We start from the raw sequence: 22,080 nt of genomic DNA on the forward strand, positions 1-22,080 counted from the left end.
CACAAATGCTTCCCTTTTTCTCTTTTGGGTCTTTGGTGCACATCTATTTAATGTCATAAGAACATTTCTTGATATACGATTAATTAATTATAAGAAGGGTATGACATTTGTTTTATTTAAAATGTAACTCAAAAACTTATCCATGATTTCCTCATCCATCATTTCCCAATGACTGATTTTGTGACTCCAGGTCACCTTGACCAGAACTGGCTCCAGGAGCCACCACAGAGGCCGGAGGACCAGGGAGCCAGAGAGCACTTTGGTGGTGGAGACTGGGCCCAACGAGGAGGTGAAGGTGATCAGTAACCTCAGACCGTACTCCCACTACGTGCTGGTCGTCACTGTATTCAACCTCAAGGGAGAGGGACCGCCCTCTGAGCCGCTGTCCTTCAAGACTCAAGAAGGAGGTATGACTGAAAATGAGAGGAAGAATTGATAGTGGGAGAGGGAAGGTTATGGATAAAGTGGATTGACGTGATTTTAAATATAGACATGGAGAGGAATGAATAATGGATTTTAAAGAGGAAATTACACCGTATCCAGAGAGTGAGTGGGTGGAGGGTCATGAAGAGAAGGAGGGTGATTGATGCAGGGATTATTGCAGATATTATTGAGCAGGTAGTTGTTGGTAAATAGGTGACAGATCAAAATAGTATAACGGTCAATTTTACAGTAAACAAAGGGAATTTTAATCTGGTATGTTTGTGTTGCTGTTAGTTCCTGGTCCTCCTATGTCCCTGGTGCTGAACAGCCCATCAGAGACAGAAATGACCCTCCACTGGACGCCACCTGCTCAGCCCAATGGAGTCCTCATTGGATATCTACTACAGTACCAACAGAGTGAGTATTGTTTGCACACCTGTCTCACAAAAGAAACAACATCAGGCACATCAATTGTTTTGTTTAATAAGTGCTTCTTCTATGCTGCATTAAAAACGCCATGAATGTAATGATACAATACAATTCCAGCAAAATCAATATTACTGACAAATGTCAAATAACAGCCTGTTAATGATGCTCATCAGTCAGTCGATGTGTCACTCAAAACAATGTGTTGAAGATCAAATTGTGATTGAATGTTTTTTTCTGCTGGGATGTGGTCAGTTGTGGAGAGTGATGACAGCCCCATGCAGGTACAGATAATAGACGACCCCTTAGTCGCCCACCTCACCCTGAGGGCCCTGGACCCCCACAGCCAGTACCGCTTCTTCTTGAGGGGGCGCACCGCTGCAGGGGACGGAGAGCTCATCATGAGGGAGGGTGCCACCACACTGGATGGAGGTACAAAGCCGATTCACAGAGGTCTTCACACTCACAGATCTGTCACAAATAGGATCAGATTGTACTCGATTAAGAGTTTGATTCCTCTGCCTGAATGTTTGCAGCACCTCCTGCCACCATCGACATGTCTCCTGGTGAAAACTTCGTTAACCTCAGCTGGGTGGCCAAGAAGAGACACAGGAACGTTAGCTTCCAGATCTACTATCTCAACAAAAATGGTATATTTTCTAATAAGCACATCACACAAACCCTAATTATAGTCAACCTTTTAAAACTACAAATCTTGCTGGGGAATAGATTCACATTCCTAAATGAGAAAAAATAATTCAAAGTTCTTGTCATGTCTATGCAGGTGCCAATAAATGGGAGAAAACAGAGAAGGTGAACTCCTCCCAGTCTTTCTACCAGCTCCAGGGCCTGACTCCTGGCTCTCATTATCGTCTACGCTTTACCTACAGCAACAACACCTTTTTGGAGAAAAAGTTTGACACACTAGGAACAGGTACTATAAGTATTACCGTTACGCCTTCATTCATCCTCTTTTCTTTCATCTTCTCTGCTCTCTCCTGTGGGCTTCCCACATCTAAATATAAAGCCTGATCCTACAGAGAGTGCCTTGCAGTTCTCTCCACTGCCTGTGAAGTGCTTTCAAAGACTCTCATGAAAAGAAAGCTTGGTTAGCTATATGCAATGATCCATTACTTGTTTGTTTGGTGTATTGTGCTGTATTCTTTGGTTCCCGGGTGTGCAATGCCACCCTGTCAGACTACATATTGCTCTGACTCTTTCGCTCTAGATTCTTTCTCTTTTATCTTTGCTTCTCTTAGCGTTTTAATCCTTTCCACTCCTCTTGTACTTTCATCCAGTTTCCTCATAACAAACGTACACTCACTTCTCCCCACCTCACTCGTCTTTTCTCTCAGAAGAAGTAACTGAGGTGCAGCCCAGTTTTGCAACGCAAGGCTGGTTCATCGGTGTTGTGAGCGCCATCGTGCTGCTGCTGCTGATCCTGCTTATCCTCTGCTTCATCAAGAGGAGTAAAGGGGGGAAGTATTCAGGCAAGTGCAGCCTTGAGCAACTTACTTTTTTAAAGAATGCACTATATCCAGTCCATCATCTAAGTCTGTCTGTAAGAACAAAACAGTGTTAGACAACTGCTGTGTCAAACACTGAACAGTCTGCTGCAGCCATAAAGCTGTCTAATAATGACAGTGACATTGCGGTAGAAAAGAAGCCTAGCAGTCACAAGAATGCACCACAGTAAACAAGATCATTCTTACTGGAAAGAAAACAGTAAATTAAGATTGCACCATGTTTAAAATTCTTTGTGTGATCCTTACAGTGGCTCCGTATCTAAATAATTGACCGCTTCTTTTCACTTGGCCATCTTTTTTTCCTTGCAGCTTCCACATCGAACATGTAGTGAAACAGAGCTCTAAGCTTGCACTTCCTTACTGTGACAGTAAGAGGCTCTGAAAAGAACTGTGAAAAGATAATCACAAACCACTAGAGTAACTGCGACCTGCAGGCTACTGTCTGACTGGTCAAAGAAAAGCACCGGCCTTACATCCCTTTCCACATGAGGGAGAAACAAGTGGCTGGCTCCTTTTAAAGTAGACTTAATTGTCTCTGCTAAAAGCAAGGACTAATTGAATAATACATCCAACCATACCCTCTGGCATTATACTTCTGAGAGATTAATTATTTAAATTGTAACAGTAATATTCAGAGTGCTATCACTTATGCCTTAACATCAAACTTTAAACTCCATAAATACACCGATTCTGTGTACAGATAGTCCAAATCGTTTTGCTCCACAAACCTTTATTTCTTCACTGGGTGTTATCTTGTTGTGGGACAGAATGTCATTATCAATGTCTGAGGCAGTGGTTTAGAGAGAAACATGGATGAGATCTCACTGATAATAAAATCCAATAATCTCCTCCTCAGTGAAAGATAAAGAAGAGGGTCCGATGGACTCAGAAGCACGGCCTATGAAGGATGAGACTTTTGGAGAGTATAGGTTTGTCATCTGAATGCACATGCTTTCTTTTTTGGTGTTACATTATGCTTCTATACATCATTTAATATACATCATTTAAATTCTAACTCCCAGCCTTGATTGCCTCAGCACTGTTTGCTTTTCCTAACCCTGTGTGTTCCTTTCATTGTCCCTCTTCTCCCAAATGCCTGCTCCTACTATGCAGATCTCTAGAAAGGTATGCTGTGATGTGATTTGCGATGCCAAACCTGCTTTTTAGTTATCCCTGCCAATGCCTTACTTACCTAATAACTTCCCTGTAAAATTTGGTATAATCACAGTGTGTTGTCTTGTATATGGCCTGCAACTAACAATCATTTTACATTTTGTATAAATTGCTTAATCGTGTGATCTGTAAAATGTTAGAAAGCAGACCAAAATAACAATCCCAGAATGCTATGGCCCTGAGGGACTTCAATAAAAGTCTTCTTTTGTCCGTCCAACAGTCCCAAACTCCAAAATAAGAAATGTACTATACAGTAACACCAAGAAAAATTGCACATTTGCACATTTTAGAACCTAGAACTATAAACACGGGGTACTTTGGCTTATTGAAATGCTGAGTCGATCATCAACATAGTCAATCAACCAATCAATGAATTGACTCATGGTTTCAATTTGATGTATTTTCAGCTTGCATATTTCCTTTTACCGGCTATATGATAACATTTCTTGCTTTTACTTCTTCTGTGCTCTCACATGCTGTAGTGACCTCGAGGAGAAACGCACGGCCAGCCAGCCGTCCCTCGGCGAGGAGAGCAAGCTGTGCAGCGAGGACAACCTGGACTTCAACGGCAGCAGTGCCATAACTACCGAGCTCAACATGGATGAGTCTCTGGTTAGCCAGTTCAGTCGTCCCAGCGAGGGTCCGGAGGCGCTGCATGGCCTGCCAGACAACTCCCCACTCAATCCCAGCGCTGTCTCCCCCGCCACCAATGGCATGCCCAACTCGGTCACCATCCTCGATTAACCCCACACGTCCATCGGGGGCCATTCGACCAAAACATGTCAACCCATATGTGCCCATACATTCCTGTTCCCCACTGACTTGCTGATCTGTAGTTTAATGACTAATATACAATCAATGTATTGACTATTGAGATGTCCCTGGCAGTCATCTGATCGACTGGACTGTTTTGACCAAAGGAGTGTCCAAAGTAGTGGACAATGTGATACAAGTTTGACTGACCTGAAGATGTCGTTTGACCCCCCAACCCTGCTTTTATCTGTGTAGTTTACAACATATCTTAACGACTGAGATTCATTTCCCTACCTTTCTTCTCTTTCTTTCTCTCCTCAGACAACTTTGTAGAAAGCTAAAGAGAGAATGTTGTACAGGTAGTAGTGCAAAGAGGAGGATGATAGTAGAGCCTAGCGTGGGGGGGAAAGGCAGCATATGCTGCTGTAAAGTCTTGGATATTTATCATGCCTTATATTATTTTACACATTTGTATGTCTAATGCCATTTGATGTCTCAGATTGTACTTGCCAGTGACATTTTTCTTTTATTCAAAAAAAGATGTGTTTGAATGCAAAACATCCTTTTTTTATTACCCATTTTTATTTCTATCATCACTTTTTAATATTGTTTTCTACACTATTTCTATAAAACTCCTGACTTTTCTCAGTTGACATATTTCACAGATCAAGATGTTTTCATTGAAACTAAGTAAAGCCAAGTTTCTGACTATAAATAACATTGGATGCATTATGGGAACTTGCTGTGAACATGCTGAGTAGCATCTGGTGTATATAGCTGCATCTACATCTATCTATTTAGCCATAATACAGTATTATAGATATGTACATGCTCCTTATAAGTTCCTGTGCCTGCTGGGTCTGTATAGAGCACCAGATTGATGTCATTACTCTCTCGCCTTCCCACCAGAAGTGTAATGTCATTTTTGGAAATGATAATGTAATTTTTTGTGTCGAGACCTTTGTGTAGCTTTCTGTATCTGTCTTTGTCTCTTTCTACACTGTATTAAAAACATTGTTGTCTCTAATTAACAATCTTTTCATACCTGTCCATCTCATGTTTCACAAATGGTTTGAGGAGCAGTATTTATGTAAATTTACAGATCAGGGAGTGCAGTCTTGTGGGCAAACACTCTCATGTTTTATTTTCAGACCCTCATCAATGCAAGTTGATATTACAGACAGGCGGAATGATTGCCAGTTGATGTATAATAAAGCAAGCAGTTGGTATTTACATCAAACACAGAGAATGTATTCTTTTCCGAGCTGGGTAGACATTGTATTTACATGCTACTGATTAAAAAAAATCTGAGATACAAGGTACTAGAGTGGTTTGAGTATAACTGTTTTTGTCTCCACAGAATGTAAATACCCTTATAATATTGTTTTGATGAAGCCAATTGTGTTTGATATAAAAATGTGCAAGTTTGAAACCACTTAACTTAAAATGTTAAATCGTTGCAAGTTGTCATTTTTCTTCTTTGTACTATAAATTCAAACTTTAAACTTTTGACCAATTATTGCAGTGATATTTGGCTGTTTTAAGCAACAAAAAAAAGTAAAAGGTAAAAAAAAAAAAAAAGAATTGTTCTATGGATGTTTGCAAACATTTTGAATTAAAAAACGTATTTATTAGTTGCGCTTAGTGATAGTAGTAGTTTCATAACAATGAAAGCTATATGCATTCATACCCATAACCATCTTGCAATGAATCGCAGCGCAGTGAATATCTGTGGAGTTTTTGTTTGATGCTGATATGAGAGTCAAAGATGCAGTTAGCTGGTTTGTGCATACAACAGGGAGTACCTATATGCAACCTTGCTGCCTCACTTCTCCCAATTTAAATAAAAGCTTGACACTGGCCAAACTCCACTTGACAGTCCCTGAGGTAAAGTGTATGGGTTGTCTTAACAGGCTGTGATAAGCTGTTGTTGGTTACACAGACACACTCAGGACAATAAAGCTTTTGAAAATCTATTTTCATACAGGAGTAATGAATGATGCAAAATATGCCAATATTCCAACTTAACTATCTGCTGCTCAACATCTGTGTTTGTCAGTGTTCGGAGCAAATGTTAGCTTTGAATGAAGAATAAGTGTACACACACAGATACTCACTCAGCTGCCACTCAGTCTTTGCTTTTCATGTGTCGAGGGTAAGGCTGAGGACACTGGTCTTTGCTTTCCCACTGTTGTTTTTCCCCTTTTTTATGTGTAAAAAAAGAGAATTCAGAACCAAGGAAAAAAACAGACTGATTTGAAAAACCAATGCCTGAGTGGGAGAGGAGGGGAACTGAAAATAATGGAGAAAATAAAGGAGGAAATAGTGGTTGGAAGTGTGTGTTGCTGCCGTGTGTAGATGTGCCTCTTTGTGTTCTGTGCTGTGCACAATGGGACTGATGGTATCTCTATGTATCATGGGGTGAACGACAGGATGTGGGTGGACGTGTAGCACATATGGGGCCAACATAACTGTAACTGCACTATGAATCTACCACTGTAACTGGTTTTATGACTGAAAAATTAAATATGTGGAACAATCTGTACCAAAATTACAAAAAGGGTCCCTTTTTTGTCATCAGTATCTGTAGATAAAATCAATGCATGTGTGTCACTAAGCAGGATTTATTGATTCAACAGCATTCAATGTATATTGAGCGTGAGTGTAACAATCAATATATTTTATTAGTACATTGTCACAAAGAGACAAGCCTGTGTACGGTGTGTCAGCGGGAGCTGCTGTTGAATTGATGAAAGTAGTCCTTGCTGGGTTTGTTGGTGTATAGCTTCTTGTTCAGGTACTCCTGGCTGGGACACACAGAGACACACACAAACACACAGTGAGTAACTGTCCCCAAAAATGGTTATTTAAATCTGAATCTTACATCAGAGTAACTACACCCAAAATACATTTGGTGCCTGATTAGTCAGTGCTCACTATGCCTGTTGCTCTCTGGCCAGCTGCATGTTGTAACGGTCTGTTTGAATCCTCATCTCTCTCCTCAGCTCCACTGCTCTGCTGTCCTCATCCTCTGCTTTTCTGGACAGCTTCAGGAGCTGGAGTTCCCAAGCTGCATCTTGAAACTTCTCAGCTTCACGTTGTCTCTAAAGATGGAAAAGAAAGAAAGGTCTAAATGCTAAACCTAAGCGGAAGTGTTATATGGCATAGTGCATTTAAAACCTTTTTTTCTTATGGTTTTTTTTATGAACGAGTGCTTAAGGACCTGGGCCTTAGAACAAGACTCATTGTCTGCATGAGGAATCTGAGGAATTCCAAGATTATACATAGGATAAGAAAAACATATTTCTTCTATCAAAATTAGGTATATTTTTTAGACTTTCTTTTTTCTATTTTATAGTTTCAGCCTCTTAAAAGTATCTAAATACTTAAAAAAAAAAAACAATAATACCTCTCTGGTCAGAAAGATGGACGATGGAACAGAATAAATTAGAAGATAAATATAATGATTGTTAAACAGAGGGAATACATTTAGGCAGAATGCTATTCCTCTCTCTGATAATAAACTTTCTTTCAAATTGACACCTGTTAGTGGTTTAATGTTACGGGGTCATCAATCAAAAGGTCGGGAATGAAAGCTTTGAAAGATTTCTGCACAAAGAGAGACACGAAGAGGAGCTTGCAGCAAAGCACGATGTGACTTGACCGTGAATTGCTCACCGTAACCTGTGTGTGGTAGAGCATTGTCTCCTAGAGTCACTCCAGTACCTGTCTCTCAAGACGCTGTTCTTCTCTCTCCTTGTGGATGGCGCTCAGTTGCTCAGGGCTCATACCCTTCCATCTGTCTACCAGCCTCCCTCCTCCCACCTCTCTCGCCGCTGCCTCTGCACACTCTGTCATCATGTCGGATGTCAGAGTGTGCTGTATCTCTGCAAGATTCTCCCTCTCCTCTCTCCTTTGCTGCTTCTTCAGTGTCTCTGTCTGCTCCACAGCCTGTGAGGAGCAGGACATGGTGAGGCTTTACCACTGATGTAAGGACAGTCGAATAATCATTGTCTTGGTGGTTAGACTAGTAGGAGCTTTATGAAACCCGACCGTAAATATGTGGTTATTTCTAACATAGAGCGAAGAGTCAGCCATATGGCGAATATCCTCCTGAGAGATCCACTCAGTCTGTTGTATTTGCTTGTGCATTGTGCATGAGAGTTGTTATTAGAGAAACCACATAATTGTCATGAAAAATACCATGACCTGAAGGATTTATAATGATGCCTCCCAATGGAGGATTCAGTCAAGTGCGTTCAGTCAAATCAGGGCAGCGCTGAATGGAGGCTTTTAAAAACAGACAGGGCCCACGCATACATCACAGCAGTTTAACCATCCATGTTGCTTGATATCAACTAAAAATGATGGCCACCCTCCTGCAGTAAGTGTGTGTACGCATCACTTAACATCTTCAATTAGCATTTTCAATTTCTAAATCCCACCTGAGAACACCATGTCAGGGCTCAAAACCCCAGTGGATTTTGCTTTGAGCATCCACATCAGCATGTGGTGTGTGCATCTGTGTGTCCATCTGTGTGTGCATTGTGCACATGTGTGTACTGTACCAGAGCTTGATTGTAGTTGCTGAGTGCGAGGCGGGCAGCTTTCTTACACTCCTCCTCTTGTGCACGTAGCTGAAGCCCCCTACAGTCCTGATGCACCAGCTCTTTGCTCACCAGCATCTCTGTAACATGTTTTTTTTCACACCTGCATTAGCTGTTGCCTATTGTACAAGGCTCTCTCTTTGATGACACACTCACACATTCATAACAGCTCTTTGGGATGAGCATCCATCAATGCCACCTGGCAATAAAGGCTGTGCGTAGGAGTGTGTGATTGTTTGTGCAGGAATGCATGAAGCATGTGTGTGTATTACAGAGGCTGTAGTATACAGCATATTAGCTCACAAGTAATAACAGAGTACGTGTGCTTGTGTTTGTCTCTTTTCACCTCTGTGTTTGTCTCTCAAGAGCCTTCTCTCATTTTCTTCCTTCTGTGCTCGCAGATCTCTGTCTGTCTTTTTCTTTTGTTCTCTCTTCCTCTGCTCTTCTCCAATATCCTCTCCCTGTATAAAATTTAAAAAATGGTTAAGGAGGAGTAACGCGATTATTTGTTTAATCATTTGCTGGATGTTGTTCGTTTTTTGATTCACATAAGTTCCTACCTGAAATATTTGCATACTGGCAGGCCCTAGCTCACTCTCTGGAATGGTGGTGCTGAATGCCCCCTTCAGGTCACACTGGACATTAGCATCACGTGTGTCCTCTACACGTTGATGAGTGGCCCAATAATGGGTCAGTCCGGTGTGCAAATCTGCTCGCTTCTTTCTTTCATCAATGCCTTGCTGAAGCAGTATTTGATCATGACATGTTCGAAGCTTATCTACAATGCAATAAAAACAAAGACACTTGTGATCAATGCTTAACGTTTGTGGCGAACAGCGATTTCATAAATGGAGATTACCAACGACAGTATTCTAAGAGAAGATTCAGTATTTCTAGGTGATTAATGGTTGTGTTTAACTGATTTAATTATGACCCCTCTCTGGCTCTCTTCATGCTCATAATTTACCGAAAGCTTTGTCTCGTTGTTTCTCTATGGTTTGCTGATGTTTTTTCTCCTGGACCTGTTGGTTGAGAGCATCAAGGTCTAAGCCCAACACGCGCCACCGAGTGTTGAAGATCCGGGCCTTGCGTGCCGTTTCTGCAGACCTTCGCATCTCCACAGCATTTTCTATGGATGGGTCTATAGGCAAATCCACTTTGTGCATTTTCTCAGTTTCTAAAGAACATAGAGGGAGGAGACACAGCACTACAGCACTGATTATTATGGCTGATACCATTACAGGAAAATAATTACTGTGTTAAATAAACCACCAGGCCCTGATATATTCATCTTCTGCTAGATTTGACCCTATTCTGACCTGACAACACCACACCTGTAGAGGTTTGAACCATATTGGATGCATGTTTCTCAATTAAAAGACAAAGATCATGGATTTTAAGAAGTACTTACCTCTGACGTACCAAATTTTACCGAACAATCTGCTTAATTTAAGTAATGACTTGTGTCCAGTGTGGCCCTGACACAGTCGGGTGAATCTGATTCTGTTGTGTTTGGATGCCCTTAGTAACCATGGTAACCCACGGGCGGTACGTGCAGTTGCGTGCCTCGTGCTTTTTAACAAAGATGACTGGACCGAAACCAAACATCAAGACTCAATTAAACTATCATACACTGTTGTGGAACTCATATGACCTACTTTAACGTTAGTTGTAGCACAAGTGGCACAATACTGTGGTCATGAGAACAGTTGCGTTGGTCTCGCGATAAACTGCGAGATTTCGTGGCTCGCGCGCTCAAGGGTCTTCCTGTGAGATTGTAAAATGGCGCATTGTTGTCACCGCCGCATCACGTCTATTTGTTTAAGATTATGAAGCTATTTAGACTATTGAAGTAGATATGCACTTCATAATGTAACGTATGCATAGAGCAGAAATATATTGAACAGAGAGGGTCATTTTTTTGCGTGACTACATCGTCTTCGAGATTGCTTGTTTAGTAAACATTGGTTCGTACCGTTAGCTAGCTAGCTAACATTTTACGAGCTGCAGCTATAACACTCACTGCAGGTTTTCCCCCCACAACAGCGTCATTACTATCACAAAGATGGGTTATTTAAGACTGATTGAGATCGAAAACTTCAAGTCGTACAAAGGAAGACAGATCATTGGACCATTTCACAAGTTTACTGCGATCATCGGACCCAATGGATCCGGTATGTTATGATTGCACATATTAACGGACGGCTAATGCAAACTTCTTGCGAGCGTTAGCGAACTGTAAACACCGTGCAACCATGCCCGACTCTTCTAAACATTTGATATCATAACTTGTATCTTAAATATGCAGTTGGACTACGTTACCTGTTGTTCTAATCATCCGACCAGCTGACGTTACCATTCTGCACTATTTATTTTAATGTGTTTTGTGACTATCAACTTGTGCAATGTTTGTAGTGGTCATGATCAGTTTTGTTTCTGTAAACGGTTAATATGTAATAAGTAATAGTCGATCATATTTTTGAACTATATGGATCATGTTTGGGAGTTACATAGTTACAAATGAGGAGAACGAACTCTTGGAAATACTCCTTCTTATGACCTCCTTCCAATACAATGCCACTAACTACTTCCTTGTAAATGATGTTACCAGATATTACAATCCTAACCTTTCTGACAAAATGTAAACTAAACAAATGAACAAGTAACTCATATTTGTTTTTTCATATTAGATCTGTATAAGTTACTAAAATTCTGAATGTTGTTGTTGTAGGAAAGTCCAATCTTATGGATGCCATCAGCTTCGTGTTGGCAGAGAAGACCAGCAACCTGCGTGTGAAGACTCTTAAGGATCTTATCCATGGAGCACCCGTAGGAAAGCCAGCTGCCAACAGAGCTTTTGTCAGCATGGTGTACCAGGAAGATAACGGAGAGGAGCGTACCTTCACAAGGGGAATCATTGGTATGAACTGCCATTGTTTGATCATATGCTTCATCATTAATGCCATGTGTATATATTAATGCCATATTTGTGAAAAGCAAAACAGCATTTTCACAACTATCTTTTGTAATTTATTGGAAAGTAATGCAGTGTGTTCATCAGCCTATAAATGCACAGCTGCACATCCACAATAATGCTACTGCCAGAGTGCCTAATTTCCAAACTCGAACTACAGTTTTGTCAATCAATTATCAAAACTATTTAGGCAACACATTCCATTATGTAATTATGTTTATTAAAATACTGTTGTCTTTCTTTCATTAAACAAGGTAAATAAAAGACTCTTGCTGCCAACCTTTACGGGACTTTAATATATTCATGTGCTGTCTTTTTATGTCCTTTATTGTGCTCGTGGCGTGTGCACCAGGTTCCTCCTCTGAGTATCGTATCAACAGCAAGGTGGTGGGCCTGCCTGAGTACAGTGAAGAGCTGGAAAAACTTGGCATTCTGATCAAGGCTAGGAACTTCCTGGTCTTCCAGGTGAGACTGAAATCCTAAAAAATCCTCTTGGATGATTTTATTCATTTAGGTTCTTTCATAATGCTTCTGTAGTAAGGTTTGTGATCAGACAGTTATATTTAACAATAATCTCGGAACACTTAATACCTTTTTTGCAGTTGCTTATTGCAGATGAAGATTGCAAAAATAATATTACATTCTTGGTGATGAAAAGTAATTGTTAAACTGCCCTGGTAGTGGGTTAGCGTTGTTTTCTTTAATGCCCCTGCTCATGGGGGTGTGGTAAATACAACCATGCATGATTTTTTTTTCATGTGCTAAGTTAATATCCGGTAACATGGTGTTGGTAGTTGCTATTGTTAATTGTTATTTCCGGCTTATTCTTCTTTCAGGGAGCTGTGGAGTCTATTGCCATGAAGAACCCCAAGGAGCGTACAGCTCTGTTTGAGGAAATCTCACGTTCTGGAGACCTGGCACAGGAGTACGACCGTAGGAAGAAGGAAATGGTTAAAGCAGAAGAGGACACACAGTTCAATTACCATCGTAAGAAAAACATTGCTGCTGAGCGCAAAGAAGCCAAGCAAGAGAAAGAGGAGGTGTGTACAATTCTATGAATTTGTGTTCAACTTTAATTTGAAATGAAATGCTTCATGTAAAATCTATGTCTTGTGTGAGGAATTTGACTTGCTGGGAAGTTTAGTTGTTGAGATATGCTTCCAAATGGTTTACAATTCGATTACCGAGATTGATTTGCTGTTTATCCTGTGTTGTCTGCCTCTCCTCCTATCTTTCCACTAGGCTGAGCGTTACCAGCGTCTGAAAGATGAAGTGGCCAGGGCAAGTGTTCAATTGCAACTTTTCAAGTTGTACCACAATGAGACTGAGATTGAGAAGCTGAACAAAGAGCTGGGTCAGCGGAACAAGGAGATTGATAAGGACCGTAAAAAGATGGACCATGTGGAGGAGGAGCTGAAGGACAAGAAGAAGGAGCTGGGCAGACTGATGAGAGAGCAGCAGACCGTAGAAAAAGAAATCAAGTAAGTTACAGTTATGTGATAGCCCACTCACAGCTGGCTTGATGTTCTCCTCAGATGATGTATAACTAATGCCATTTAGGACCTAGGGCTTTGTTAACTAATTGACTCCTCTGCCCACAGAGAGAAAGACTCTGAATTGAACCAAAAGAGGCCACAGTACATCAAGGCCAAAGAGAACACTTCTCATAAGATCAAGAAGCTTGAGGCGGCGCGCAAGTCATTGCAAAATGCCCAGAAGATGTACAAGAAACGCAAGGCGGACATGGATGAGCTGGATGATGAAATGAAGGCAGTGGAGCTGGCCAAGCAAGACTTTGAGGAGCGCATGGAGGAGGAGGCACAGAGCCAGGGCCAGGACCTCACCCTGGAGGAAAACCAGGTCTGATGTTAGAACTTTAGACACATTTGAATGCCCCTCTATACATAATATGTGAGGATTCAATAATGTATTATTACAAGATTTAATTTGGTAGATAAACTTTAAATACTGAGACTAACTCTAAATGTATAATGTTATAAGATTGCAGTAAAAATGTCTGACTATTATACTACCTGACTACTATACTTATCAAAGTATCTCAAAATATATTCATGCTGCCACATGTAAATTTCATGTTTTGGTGTGTGAATTGTAGCTAACACTTTTGTTATGATATTATATAAAGTTGAGCTTTAAGTTAGGATGGCTTTCTATCAACCACTGTTTCTCCCCTCACAGGTCAAGCAGTACCATCGTCTGAAGGAGGAGGCTAGTAAACGTGCTGCCACACTGGCACAGGAGCTGGAGAAGTTCAACCGCGACCAGAAGGCCGACCAGGACCGCCTCGACTTAGAGGAGAGGAAGAAAGTGGAGACAGAGGTAAATAAATACTAGAAGCAGACTCAATTGATTTAACAGATTTGAATGCATACAGTCATATATTTCATTGTTTCTCTCCAGGCCAAAATCAAACAGAAGATACGTGAAATTGAAGAAAACCAGAAACGTATTGAAAAATTAGAGGATTACATTACCACCAGCAGGTATGCCGCTCTCATTTTTGGAGTGTTATAACAGTGCTATGTTCAGCTTATTAATTTACTAGGCTTTTCCCATTATGCTCTTTTATTTCATGCTTTGTTCGTTACCCCTCAGGCAGTCACTGGATGAGCAGAAGCGAATGGAGGAGGAGCTGACCGAAGAGGTGGAGGGTGCCAAGAGAAGAATTGATGAGATCAACACGGAGCTTAACCAGGTGCTTAATACATCTACAAAGAAATACAAAGCAAATTACTCTAAATGTTGTCATCTTGGCTGACTATGTTTGAGTTTATGATTAAAGGCGTTACCATGTACCAGCGTCTTAAGCGAGACCTCTTGCTGCATCTATAGCTACTCCATCCATGCCCTGGAAATGATTGGGAGAAAATTAAATTTCTCCATGTGAATCAATAGATGTTTCTCACTGCAGACATTTCCACAGGGAAAAACACAAATGTGATCAATACAATAAAGGATACTTAAGTGTGCCAGTAATCCATGCCAGTGGGCCAACATGCACCCATTACTGGCACACCTAACCATCATCTAACTGCCTGGCACTGACATTCCTGTTGTTAATGTTGTTCGCTACATCTGTGTGTGACAAGTGAAAATGTCAACTGTGGAAAAGTATCTAATGAATCCCACTATTATTGGCTATTGCTGTAGGTAATGGAGCAGCTGGGAGACGCCAGAATCGACAGGCAGGAGAACAGTCGCCAGCAGCGCAAGGCTGAGATCATGGAGAGTATCAAAAGACTCTACCCTGGCTCTGTGGTAAGACAACTGTGACAGTATTCAGCACACAATTATGTAATTTTCCAATCATTTCAGGACTGCAATTTTTTTTGTTTCGCCACTTTATTCAATAACAATGTTGACTGAACTGAGATTACTAAAACTGCTCTCCTCTCTTTCGGCAGTATGGTCGCCTAATCGACCTGTGCCAGCCCACTCAGAAGAAGTATCAGATTGCTGTGACTAAAGTGTTGGGCAAGAACATGGACGCCATCATTGTTGACTCAGAGAAGACTGGCAGAGATTGTATTCAATACATCAAGGAGCAGAGAGGAGAGCCCGAAACCTTCCTTCCTCTGGACTACCTCGAGGTGAATACTTTAAAGTACAGCTGATTGCTCACTTTGAATGGTTTAAGTACACACTATCAAGAGGCAGTACTAAATGAAAACATCAAACTTGGAGAAAAAGAGATTGGTCAGACATAAAAATGTGTTTAGTCTAGTGGTAAAAGTCATATTTTGGTGCGAGTTTAAGAAAGTGGAAAAAGAACCCGAACGCATAATGATGCGTTTCTTTTTTACATTTTGCCTAGAAACACAAACTGTCATGGCCTTTATTTAAGCCCAAGAGAACTGCACTTCAAAGAAAAACGTCAAATAAAAAAATGATTTGCGGTTAAGTTTTTACATCCAGCTATAACAGGTTATTATTTTCTCGCTTAAAATCAGACCAGTTTCCTGCTGAAAAAGACACTGGAGTTTTAAATGTGCTTTTCTCTTTTCTTATTTCAGGTGAAACCAACGGATGAGAAACTGAGAGAGCTGCGAGGAGCAAAACTGGTTATTGATGTGATTCGTTATGAGCCTCCCCACATCAAGAAAGCCCTCCAGTATGCTTGTGGAAATGCTCTGGTCTGTGAGAACGTAGAGGATGCACGAAGGATCGCTTTCGGAGGGCCATACAGACACAAGGTATTTAACTTAATTTAGATCTAGAATCAACATTTTTGTGCCAGGAAGATGGAAAAATTGGACGTCTAAAATGTCCACCTGATGATTTGATAGATGATAATGTTGTCTGTTCTTCCACCTAACCTCTCCCTTTGTCCTTGCGTCCAGACGGTAGCCCTGGATGGTACTCTGTTCCAGAAGTCTGGAGTCATCTCTGGAGGAGCCAGTGACCTAAAGGCCAAGGCCAGGCGCTGGGATGAGAAGGCAGTGGACAAGCTCAAGGAGAAGAAAGAGAAACTCACTGAAGAGCTCAAGGTAACTTTCAGCATACCTTGCGCAACTTCAAAATGAGAATTTTTTTTTTTTTTTTAATCTATAGGCAGTGACTGCAGTTTAATAGATTATCATTTGAAATAAATTCACGACAATTTCCAATTAATGTGTTTTCTTTGTAGGAGCAAATGAAGGCCAAGAGGAAGGAGGCAGAGCTGCGCCAGGTTCAGTCTCAGGCCCACGGTCTGCAGATGAGACTTAAGTACTCCCAGAGTGATCTGGAACAGACAAAAACCCGTCACCTCTCACTTAACATGCAGGTACAGTACAGCCTGTCGTATATTTCTCTCACTGATTCTTATTGCTATAGTGGCGGTTGCATTTAAACTTGATTGATTTGTGTCATGCAGGAGAAGTCTAAACTCGAGAGCGAATTGGCAAACTTTGGCCCTCGCATCAACGACATCAAGAGGATCGTCCAGTCCCGTGAGAAGGAGATCACTGATCTGCGAGACCGCATGAACCTGGTGAGACTGACACGAAGCGAGCTCCATTTAGAAGCCCGTCGGTGAATATGTAGTATTTCAGTAACGTCAATATAAATGTTTTTGTTTTCCAGGTGGAGGATGAGGTGTTTATTGAATTCTGTAAGGAGATTGGAGTGAGGAACATCAGAGAGTTTGAGGAGGAGAAGGTGAAGCGGCAGAATGAGATCGCAAAGAAGCGGTGAGTGTAGTGATTAGTCCGTTTAAGTGTCCAGTGTGGCCACATTGTTCTTTAAATTGTTTCTGGTTTTCTATGTTGTTTTAACCTTACACACAACCTTCTGCTTCAGCCTTGAGTTTGAGACCCAGAAGACCCGCCTGGGCATCCAGGTCGACTATGAGAAGAATCAGTTGAAAGAGGACCAGGAGAAAGTTATGATGTGGGAGCAGACGGTCAAGAAGGACGAGGCTGAAATAGAGCGACTGAAGAAAGTAAATACATAAAGTGAAGGATGAAAACTTTACTCATAATGTAGTTTGTCCTCAATTTTGACATCAAATACATTTTCACTTGTTCACTTGTGTTTCTTTGTCGTCTGCCTGCAGGAGGAGCACAGACACATGAAGATCATTGATGAGACGATGGCACAACTGCAGGACCTTAAGAACCAGCATCTCACCAAGAAATCTGAAGTCAACGATAAGAACCATGATATGGAAGAGATCCGCAAAAAACTGGGTGGCGCCAATAAGTCAGTGGCTGCGAACATACATCCATTTTATTTTTTTTATGTCCTATGATGTATGTGATGGATATATTATGTGATAAATATTACAAATGTTTTTGTGTCTTGCAGGGAGTTGACTCAGCTCCAGAAGGAAGTGACGGCCATCGAGACCAAACTGGAGCAGAAGCGCAGCGACCGTCACAACTTGCTTCAAGCCTGCAAAATGCAGGACATCAGGTTGCCTCTTCGTTCTGGAACGATGGACGATATCAGCCAGGGAGAGGTACACACAAACACACTCCTACAGGCCCTAACCTTTACACTATTGGGAGTCATAAAATTACATCTTTCTTTTTTTTTCTTTTAACCAGGGAAGCGCTCAGTCAGAAGAGCCGAGCAGCCAGAGGACGACGTCCAGCACGGTTCTCGCTAAAGAGGCTCTCATAGAGATTGACTACAGCAGCCTGACTGAAGACCTTAAGGTAGCACACATGGAACGATGCTGTATATTTAAACTGTTCACCCTGACCACCTCCCTCATGTGAAGAGATGTGATGTATTTAGTTAAAGGCATTCTTTATTCTAAACCACTTGATCGTCGCAGTTTCTCTAGATTTTATGGCACTTGTTCAGCGGTTCAGGAAACGCACACACCAATATGCGTTGTAAATCATCTCGCATGGTGCTACTCTGCCAGTCAAATATGTGTATTACGATTAAAATCATTGAGTGAGATATAAACACACACGGGAGAGATGGCACCAGTGGCCAAACAGTTGCAGAGGTTCGGGAGTCGGTATTATTTCACATGGCTCGCTCGAAAAAGTTGAGCGTTTAATCATGAATGGACAGACTCCAGAATGGACAGACTCTGTCTCATGATTATGAGATAGTATCTCATAATTTGAGATACTGACTTATGATTATGACTTAGCATCTCATAATTATGAGATAGTGAGTCGAAATTATGACTTAGCATCTCATAATTATGAGATTAGGTCATTATGAGATCGTAGCAGTTGAAGCACCACCACGAGCACAAATATTTTGAGCACATGTACCCACTCAAATCTGAAATGAAGGCCTTTTAAGAGCCCATATGATCGATCCACCAGATTCCTAATGCATTCATTCACTAAAAACAAACAAAGATGTAAGCAGAGCTGAAACAAGTGGATTCCATAACCACAGATCTAGTCCCTGTACACCGTTTTATCTCTTTTTAGAAGATGAAAATAATATGGATATTGTGGGTTTTTTGTATTGAAATCACTTCACATCTATATGAACTGAATTTAATTCTGTAGGGCAAAGACAATTTATTCATTTCTCATTCGAGTATATATTATTTATAATGTATTCATTTGAAAACTCACCATCAATATTGTTGAGAGATTAGTTAACTGCACTTTCTTTATTCATAGACTTTGATACAACAATGAGGCTACTTCAATACACATGGCACTAAATCATAGTGAAAGTTTAACATCCTGATGGTCCGGACCTTTGCGTGTGGACATTTTCTCTAACTGGACCTAGTTTAATTTAAATTGAATCCCTCTGTCTTACAGGATGCACTGTGCGAGGAGGAGATCAAGGCGGAGACAAACACACTGCAGCAGCGTCTGAACGAGCAGCAAAGTATCCTTCAGAGGATCAGTGCACCCAACATGAAGGCCATGGAGAAGCTCGAGAGCGTCAGGGACAAGTTCCAAGAGACCAGTGATGGTGAGACGGGAGGATAATGTTAGAGGAGGGCTTTAAAGGACAGAAAGACAGACGTGATGCTTGTTACAGTTCATTTCTGGAGCTCCTTATAATGTTATCCTTTTTTCTCTTTCTCTTCCTCAGAGTTTGAGGCGGCCCGTAAGAGAGCCAAGAAGGCCAAGCAAGCCTTTGAGCAGATCAAGAAGGAAAGATTTGATCGTTTCAATAACTGCTTTGAGTCTGTGGCCACCAACATTGATGAGATCTACAAGGCCCTCTCACGCAACAGCAGTGCCCAGGTTTTGCCAACTTAAAACACACATCACCGAACACGCATGTATTGTGAAGCCACAACTTCTACAATGATTGTGTCCCTCTTCTTTAGGCTTTCCTAGGCCCAGAAAACCCAGAGGAGCCATACCTGGATGGAATCAACTACAACTGTGTGGCTCCGGGAAAGAGGTTCAGACCCATGGACAACCTGTCTGGAGGAGAGAAGACTGTTGCTGCCCTGGCTCTACTCTTTGCTATTCACAGGTGAAACCATGGACGAGCCCATAGTCTTAATACATGTTTATGTTATTAATTATTTTGCGTTCAACAGTAGTGATATTGTCAACAACATATTTATTGCGTGTCTTTAGCTACAAACCCGCTCCCTTCTTTGTCCTGGATGAGATTGATGCTGCTCTGGACAACACTAACATCGGAAAGGTCTGTAAAATTATAATTGTTTCAGTGACTTGAGCGTTTTATCAATGTAATTTTTGATGTAATCGTGCCACTATAACTCATCAGTTCCATTTCTGCCTTCAAGGTTGCCAATTATATCAAAGACCAGTCAGTGCTGAACTTCCAGGCCATCGTCATTTCTCTGAAAGAGGAATTCTACACCAAGGCAGACTCGCTCATTGGTGTTTACCCAGAGGTGTGTGGCTCATTATTGTCTCTACAAAATACAGTGCAAAATACTAAATGACATACAGCCATGACGCTTTAAACATTGTATTTTATACTGGATATGCTGATGTTAAAAACTCTTAAAATGTCTGTTACAGACAATAACATTTTTTTTTTTTACATCTACAACCACATGTCAGATTAGTGCAACAGTGGATAGTGCACGCGGGTCAATTCAGTGTAAATTTGGCAACAACTTAAATCAACAACAAAAAAAGCATATTTAGGACCAAGTCAAGTAAATTGATTTTGTATATCACTTTAAATTAATGTTATGTACAACTGGGAAGTAAGCAAACATGTGCTAAATTATATACATTAATGTCATTGATAAATAATGAGTCTTATTGTACCTAATGGTATAAGCATAAGAAATATATTGAATCGCATTCTATATCACATTAAAAAAGTAAAAAATATAACTACACATAATTGGGTAAACACTTTGGAAATTGTGTATTTTAGATTTAGAATAAGTAATAAGTCAAATTTGGAACGTCTAATTTTAACCATGGAATATTTTGAGCTGTTAAATTAATCCACATCTTAAACATCTGCTGGACAAATGATTAAAGTATTAACTGCTTTTCTTTCTCTTTTACTCACAGCAAGGAGATTGTGTCATCAGTAAAGTGCTTACTTTTGACCTCTCCCAGTATCCTGATGCCAACCCAAATCCGAATGAATAAAACGAGCCAACACCAGCTTTTTGGCAAATGGGGCAAGCAAATTATTTTTGCTCCACTCTCTGGATTGCTAACCTATTCTGTATTCACAGATCATGTATTCATTAGGTCCCACATGTTATTTCCTTTTCTTTTTTTAAAATATAATTATGTATTTTTGGGTATGCTAGAGTAGTAAAATAGTGAGGTTTTTTGTTGTTGTTGGGGGTTGTTGTATAGTCAGCGACAACCAGGATGTATGTACATTTATAAAAGCCCGCCCTTTCTCAATTTGGCAATACAAGAGTGATTATAATAATCCATAAAAAAAAAACATTATAATCAACTGTAAATGAGGAGGAATCAAACCTTTTTCATAGACTGTAGAATTTGTATTATGTGGTAAAATGTGGCGAATTTACCTGGAACAAGTTTTTGTTCTCAGAGCTTTTATACTATTTACGGCCCTCTTTTCCATTGTGTGCTTTAAATACTTGCCTCTCATTTATTGTGTGTACTATGATATGTATTGCGTATGCATTTTCATGTGCTACTTTTTTTTTTTTTTTTTTAGTCCAATCAGAAAACTGTTACAATACGGTGGATACATTCCCTTGTGTGATGGCTAAATAAAACCCTTAGTTAGCTGCAACTGGCGGCGCTATATTGAGATCATGGAGTTTTATCAAGGATGTCGTCAGATAATGATGTCAAAGAAAATGTGCTGAGGTTATTTGGCTGTATGAATAACGACAGTCTCTTTATATTCCTTGAGTGTTGAACTATAGCAGCTTTAGGAAAATGGAAAAGAGGCATTACTGTTCGGCCTGCTTCATTGATTGACTTACTTCAATAAATACAATTTGAAAGATTTAAGCCGCTTCTTTATCGTGTTTACTTTAACACTGTAATGCAAACAGCTGGTGCTTTTGACAGATCTTTTCCTTCCAATAATTTTAACCTGTAGTGCAGAATGCATCTTACTGCATTCGTTTCCACGCCATGAGGGGGAGTCTGTGCTTTGCTGCACTATTTTTAGAGGGTCTCAGTTTTCACACTGACTTCTGCTGAGGGCAGCATGCAAAGAACGCACCCATCTTTTCACTGTGCCTGTGTCTGCACTAACTGTTCGAGGCATTTCTGTTTTTTGTTTGTATTATTATTATATGAATCAAACTCACCTGTTG

At 40.6% G+C, this 22,080-nt stretch overlaps 3 protein-coding genes across 6 annotated transcripts in view; 2 read left to right on the forward strand and 1 right to left on the reverse strand.

Moving 5' to 3' along the window:
• Positions 1–6,161, forward strand: part of l1cama (L1 cell adhesion molecule, paralog a) — a 40,380-nt gene extending 34,219 nt beyond the window's left edge. The window contains exons 21-29 of one of the 2 annotated variants that reach the window (XM_068598575.1): positions 191–407; positions 718–840; positions 1,105–1,281; positions 1,386–1,499; positions 1,634–1,783; positions 2,205–2,339; positions 3,232–3,304; positions 3,489–3,500; positions 4,031–6,161. In XM_068598575.1, the coding sequence (XP_068454676.1) occupies positions 191–407; positions 718–840; positions 1,105–1,281; positions 1,386–1,499; positions 1,634–1,783; positions 2,205–2,339; positions 3,232–3,304; positions 3,489–3,500; positions 4,031–4,292 (1,263 nt within the window). In that variant the 3' untranslated portion in view covers positions 4,293–6,161. The remainder of the gene's footprint in view (positions 1–190; positions 408–717; positions 841–1,104; positions 1,282–1,385; positions 1,500–1,633; positions 1,784–2,204; positions 2,340–3,231; positions 3,305–3,488; positions 3,501–4,030) is intronic. The other variant, XM_068598576.1, reaches the window with a different exon arrangement.
• An 803-nt stretch (positions 6,162–6,964) lies between these two features.
• ribc1 (RIB43A domain with coiled-coils 1) lies at positions 6,965–10,597 on the reverse strand. 3 transcript variants are annotated; one of them, XM_068598580.1, is made up of 8 exons: positions 10,331–10,597; positions 9,876–10,085; positions 9,469–9,686; positions 9,255–9,369; positions 8,870–8,988; positions 8,028–8,252; positions 7,239–7,405; positions 6,965–7,108 (listed from the first exon to the last, which is right to left on the reverse strand). In XM_068598580.1, the coding sequence occupies exons 2-8, from the start codon at positions 10,072–10,074 to the stop codon at positions 7,027–7,029; spliced, it is 1,125 nt and encodes a 374-aa protein (XP_068454681.1). In that variant the 5' UTR covers positions 10,075–10,085; positions 10,331–10,597; the 3' UTR covers positions 6,965–7,026. The 3 variants fall into 3 exon arrangements, with proteins under 3 accessions (XP_068454681.1, XP_068454680.1, XP_068454679.1); XM_068598579.1 differs by having other exon boundaries at positions 9,876–10,115; positions 10,320–10,596; XM_068598578.1 differs by having other exon boundaries at positions 10,320–10,595.
• Positions 10,598–10,665: 68 nt separating this feature from the next.
• Positions 10,666–21,769, forward strand: smc1a (structural maintenance of chromosomes 1A). Its single transcript, XM_068598577.1, has 26 exons — positions 10,666–11,082; positions 11,640–11,828; positions 12,235–12,347; positions 12,719–12,922; positions 13,125–13,363; positions 13,484–13,742; positions 14,082–14,222; positions 14,304–14,386; positions 14,499–14,598; positions 15,054–15,161; positions 15,308–15,493; positions 15,917–16,096; positions 16,244–16,390; positions 16,531–16,668; positions 16,759–16,875; positions 16,968–17,074; positions 17,184–17,325; positions 17,440–17,585; positions 17,691–17,844; positions 17,933–18,043; positions 19,133–19,289; positions 19,413–19,567; positions 19,654–19,805; positions 19,913–19,982; positions 20,086–20,196; positions 20,837–21,769. Exons 1-26 carry the CDS (start codon positions 10,974–10,976, stop codon positions 20,915–20,917), a joined length of 3,699 nt encoding a protein of 1,232 aa, XP_068454678.1. The 5' UTR covers positions 10,666–10,973; the 3' UTR covers positions 20,918–21,769.
• The last annotated feature ends 311 nt before the right edge of the window (positions 21,770–22,080 follow it).

Source organism: Clinocottus analis, unplaced genomic scaffold, assembly GCF_023055335.1.
Source record: "Clinocottus analis isolate CAN_PGR_092001 unplaced genomic scaffold, fCliAna1.0.p SCAF_4, whole genome shotgun sequence".
Taxonomy (NCBI): Eukaryota; Metazoa; Chordata; class Actinopteri; order Perciformes; family Cottidae; genus Clinocottus; species Clinocottus analis.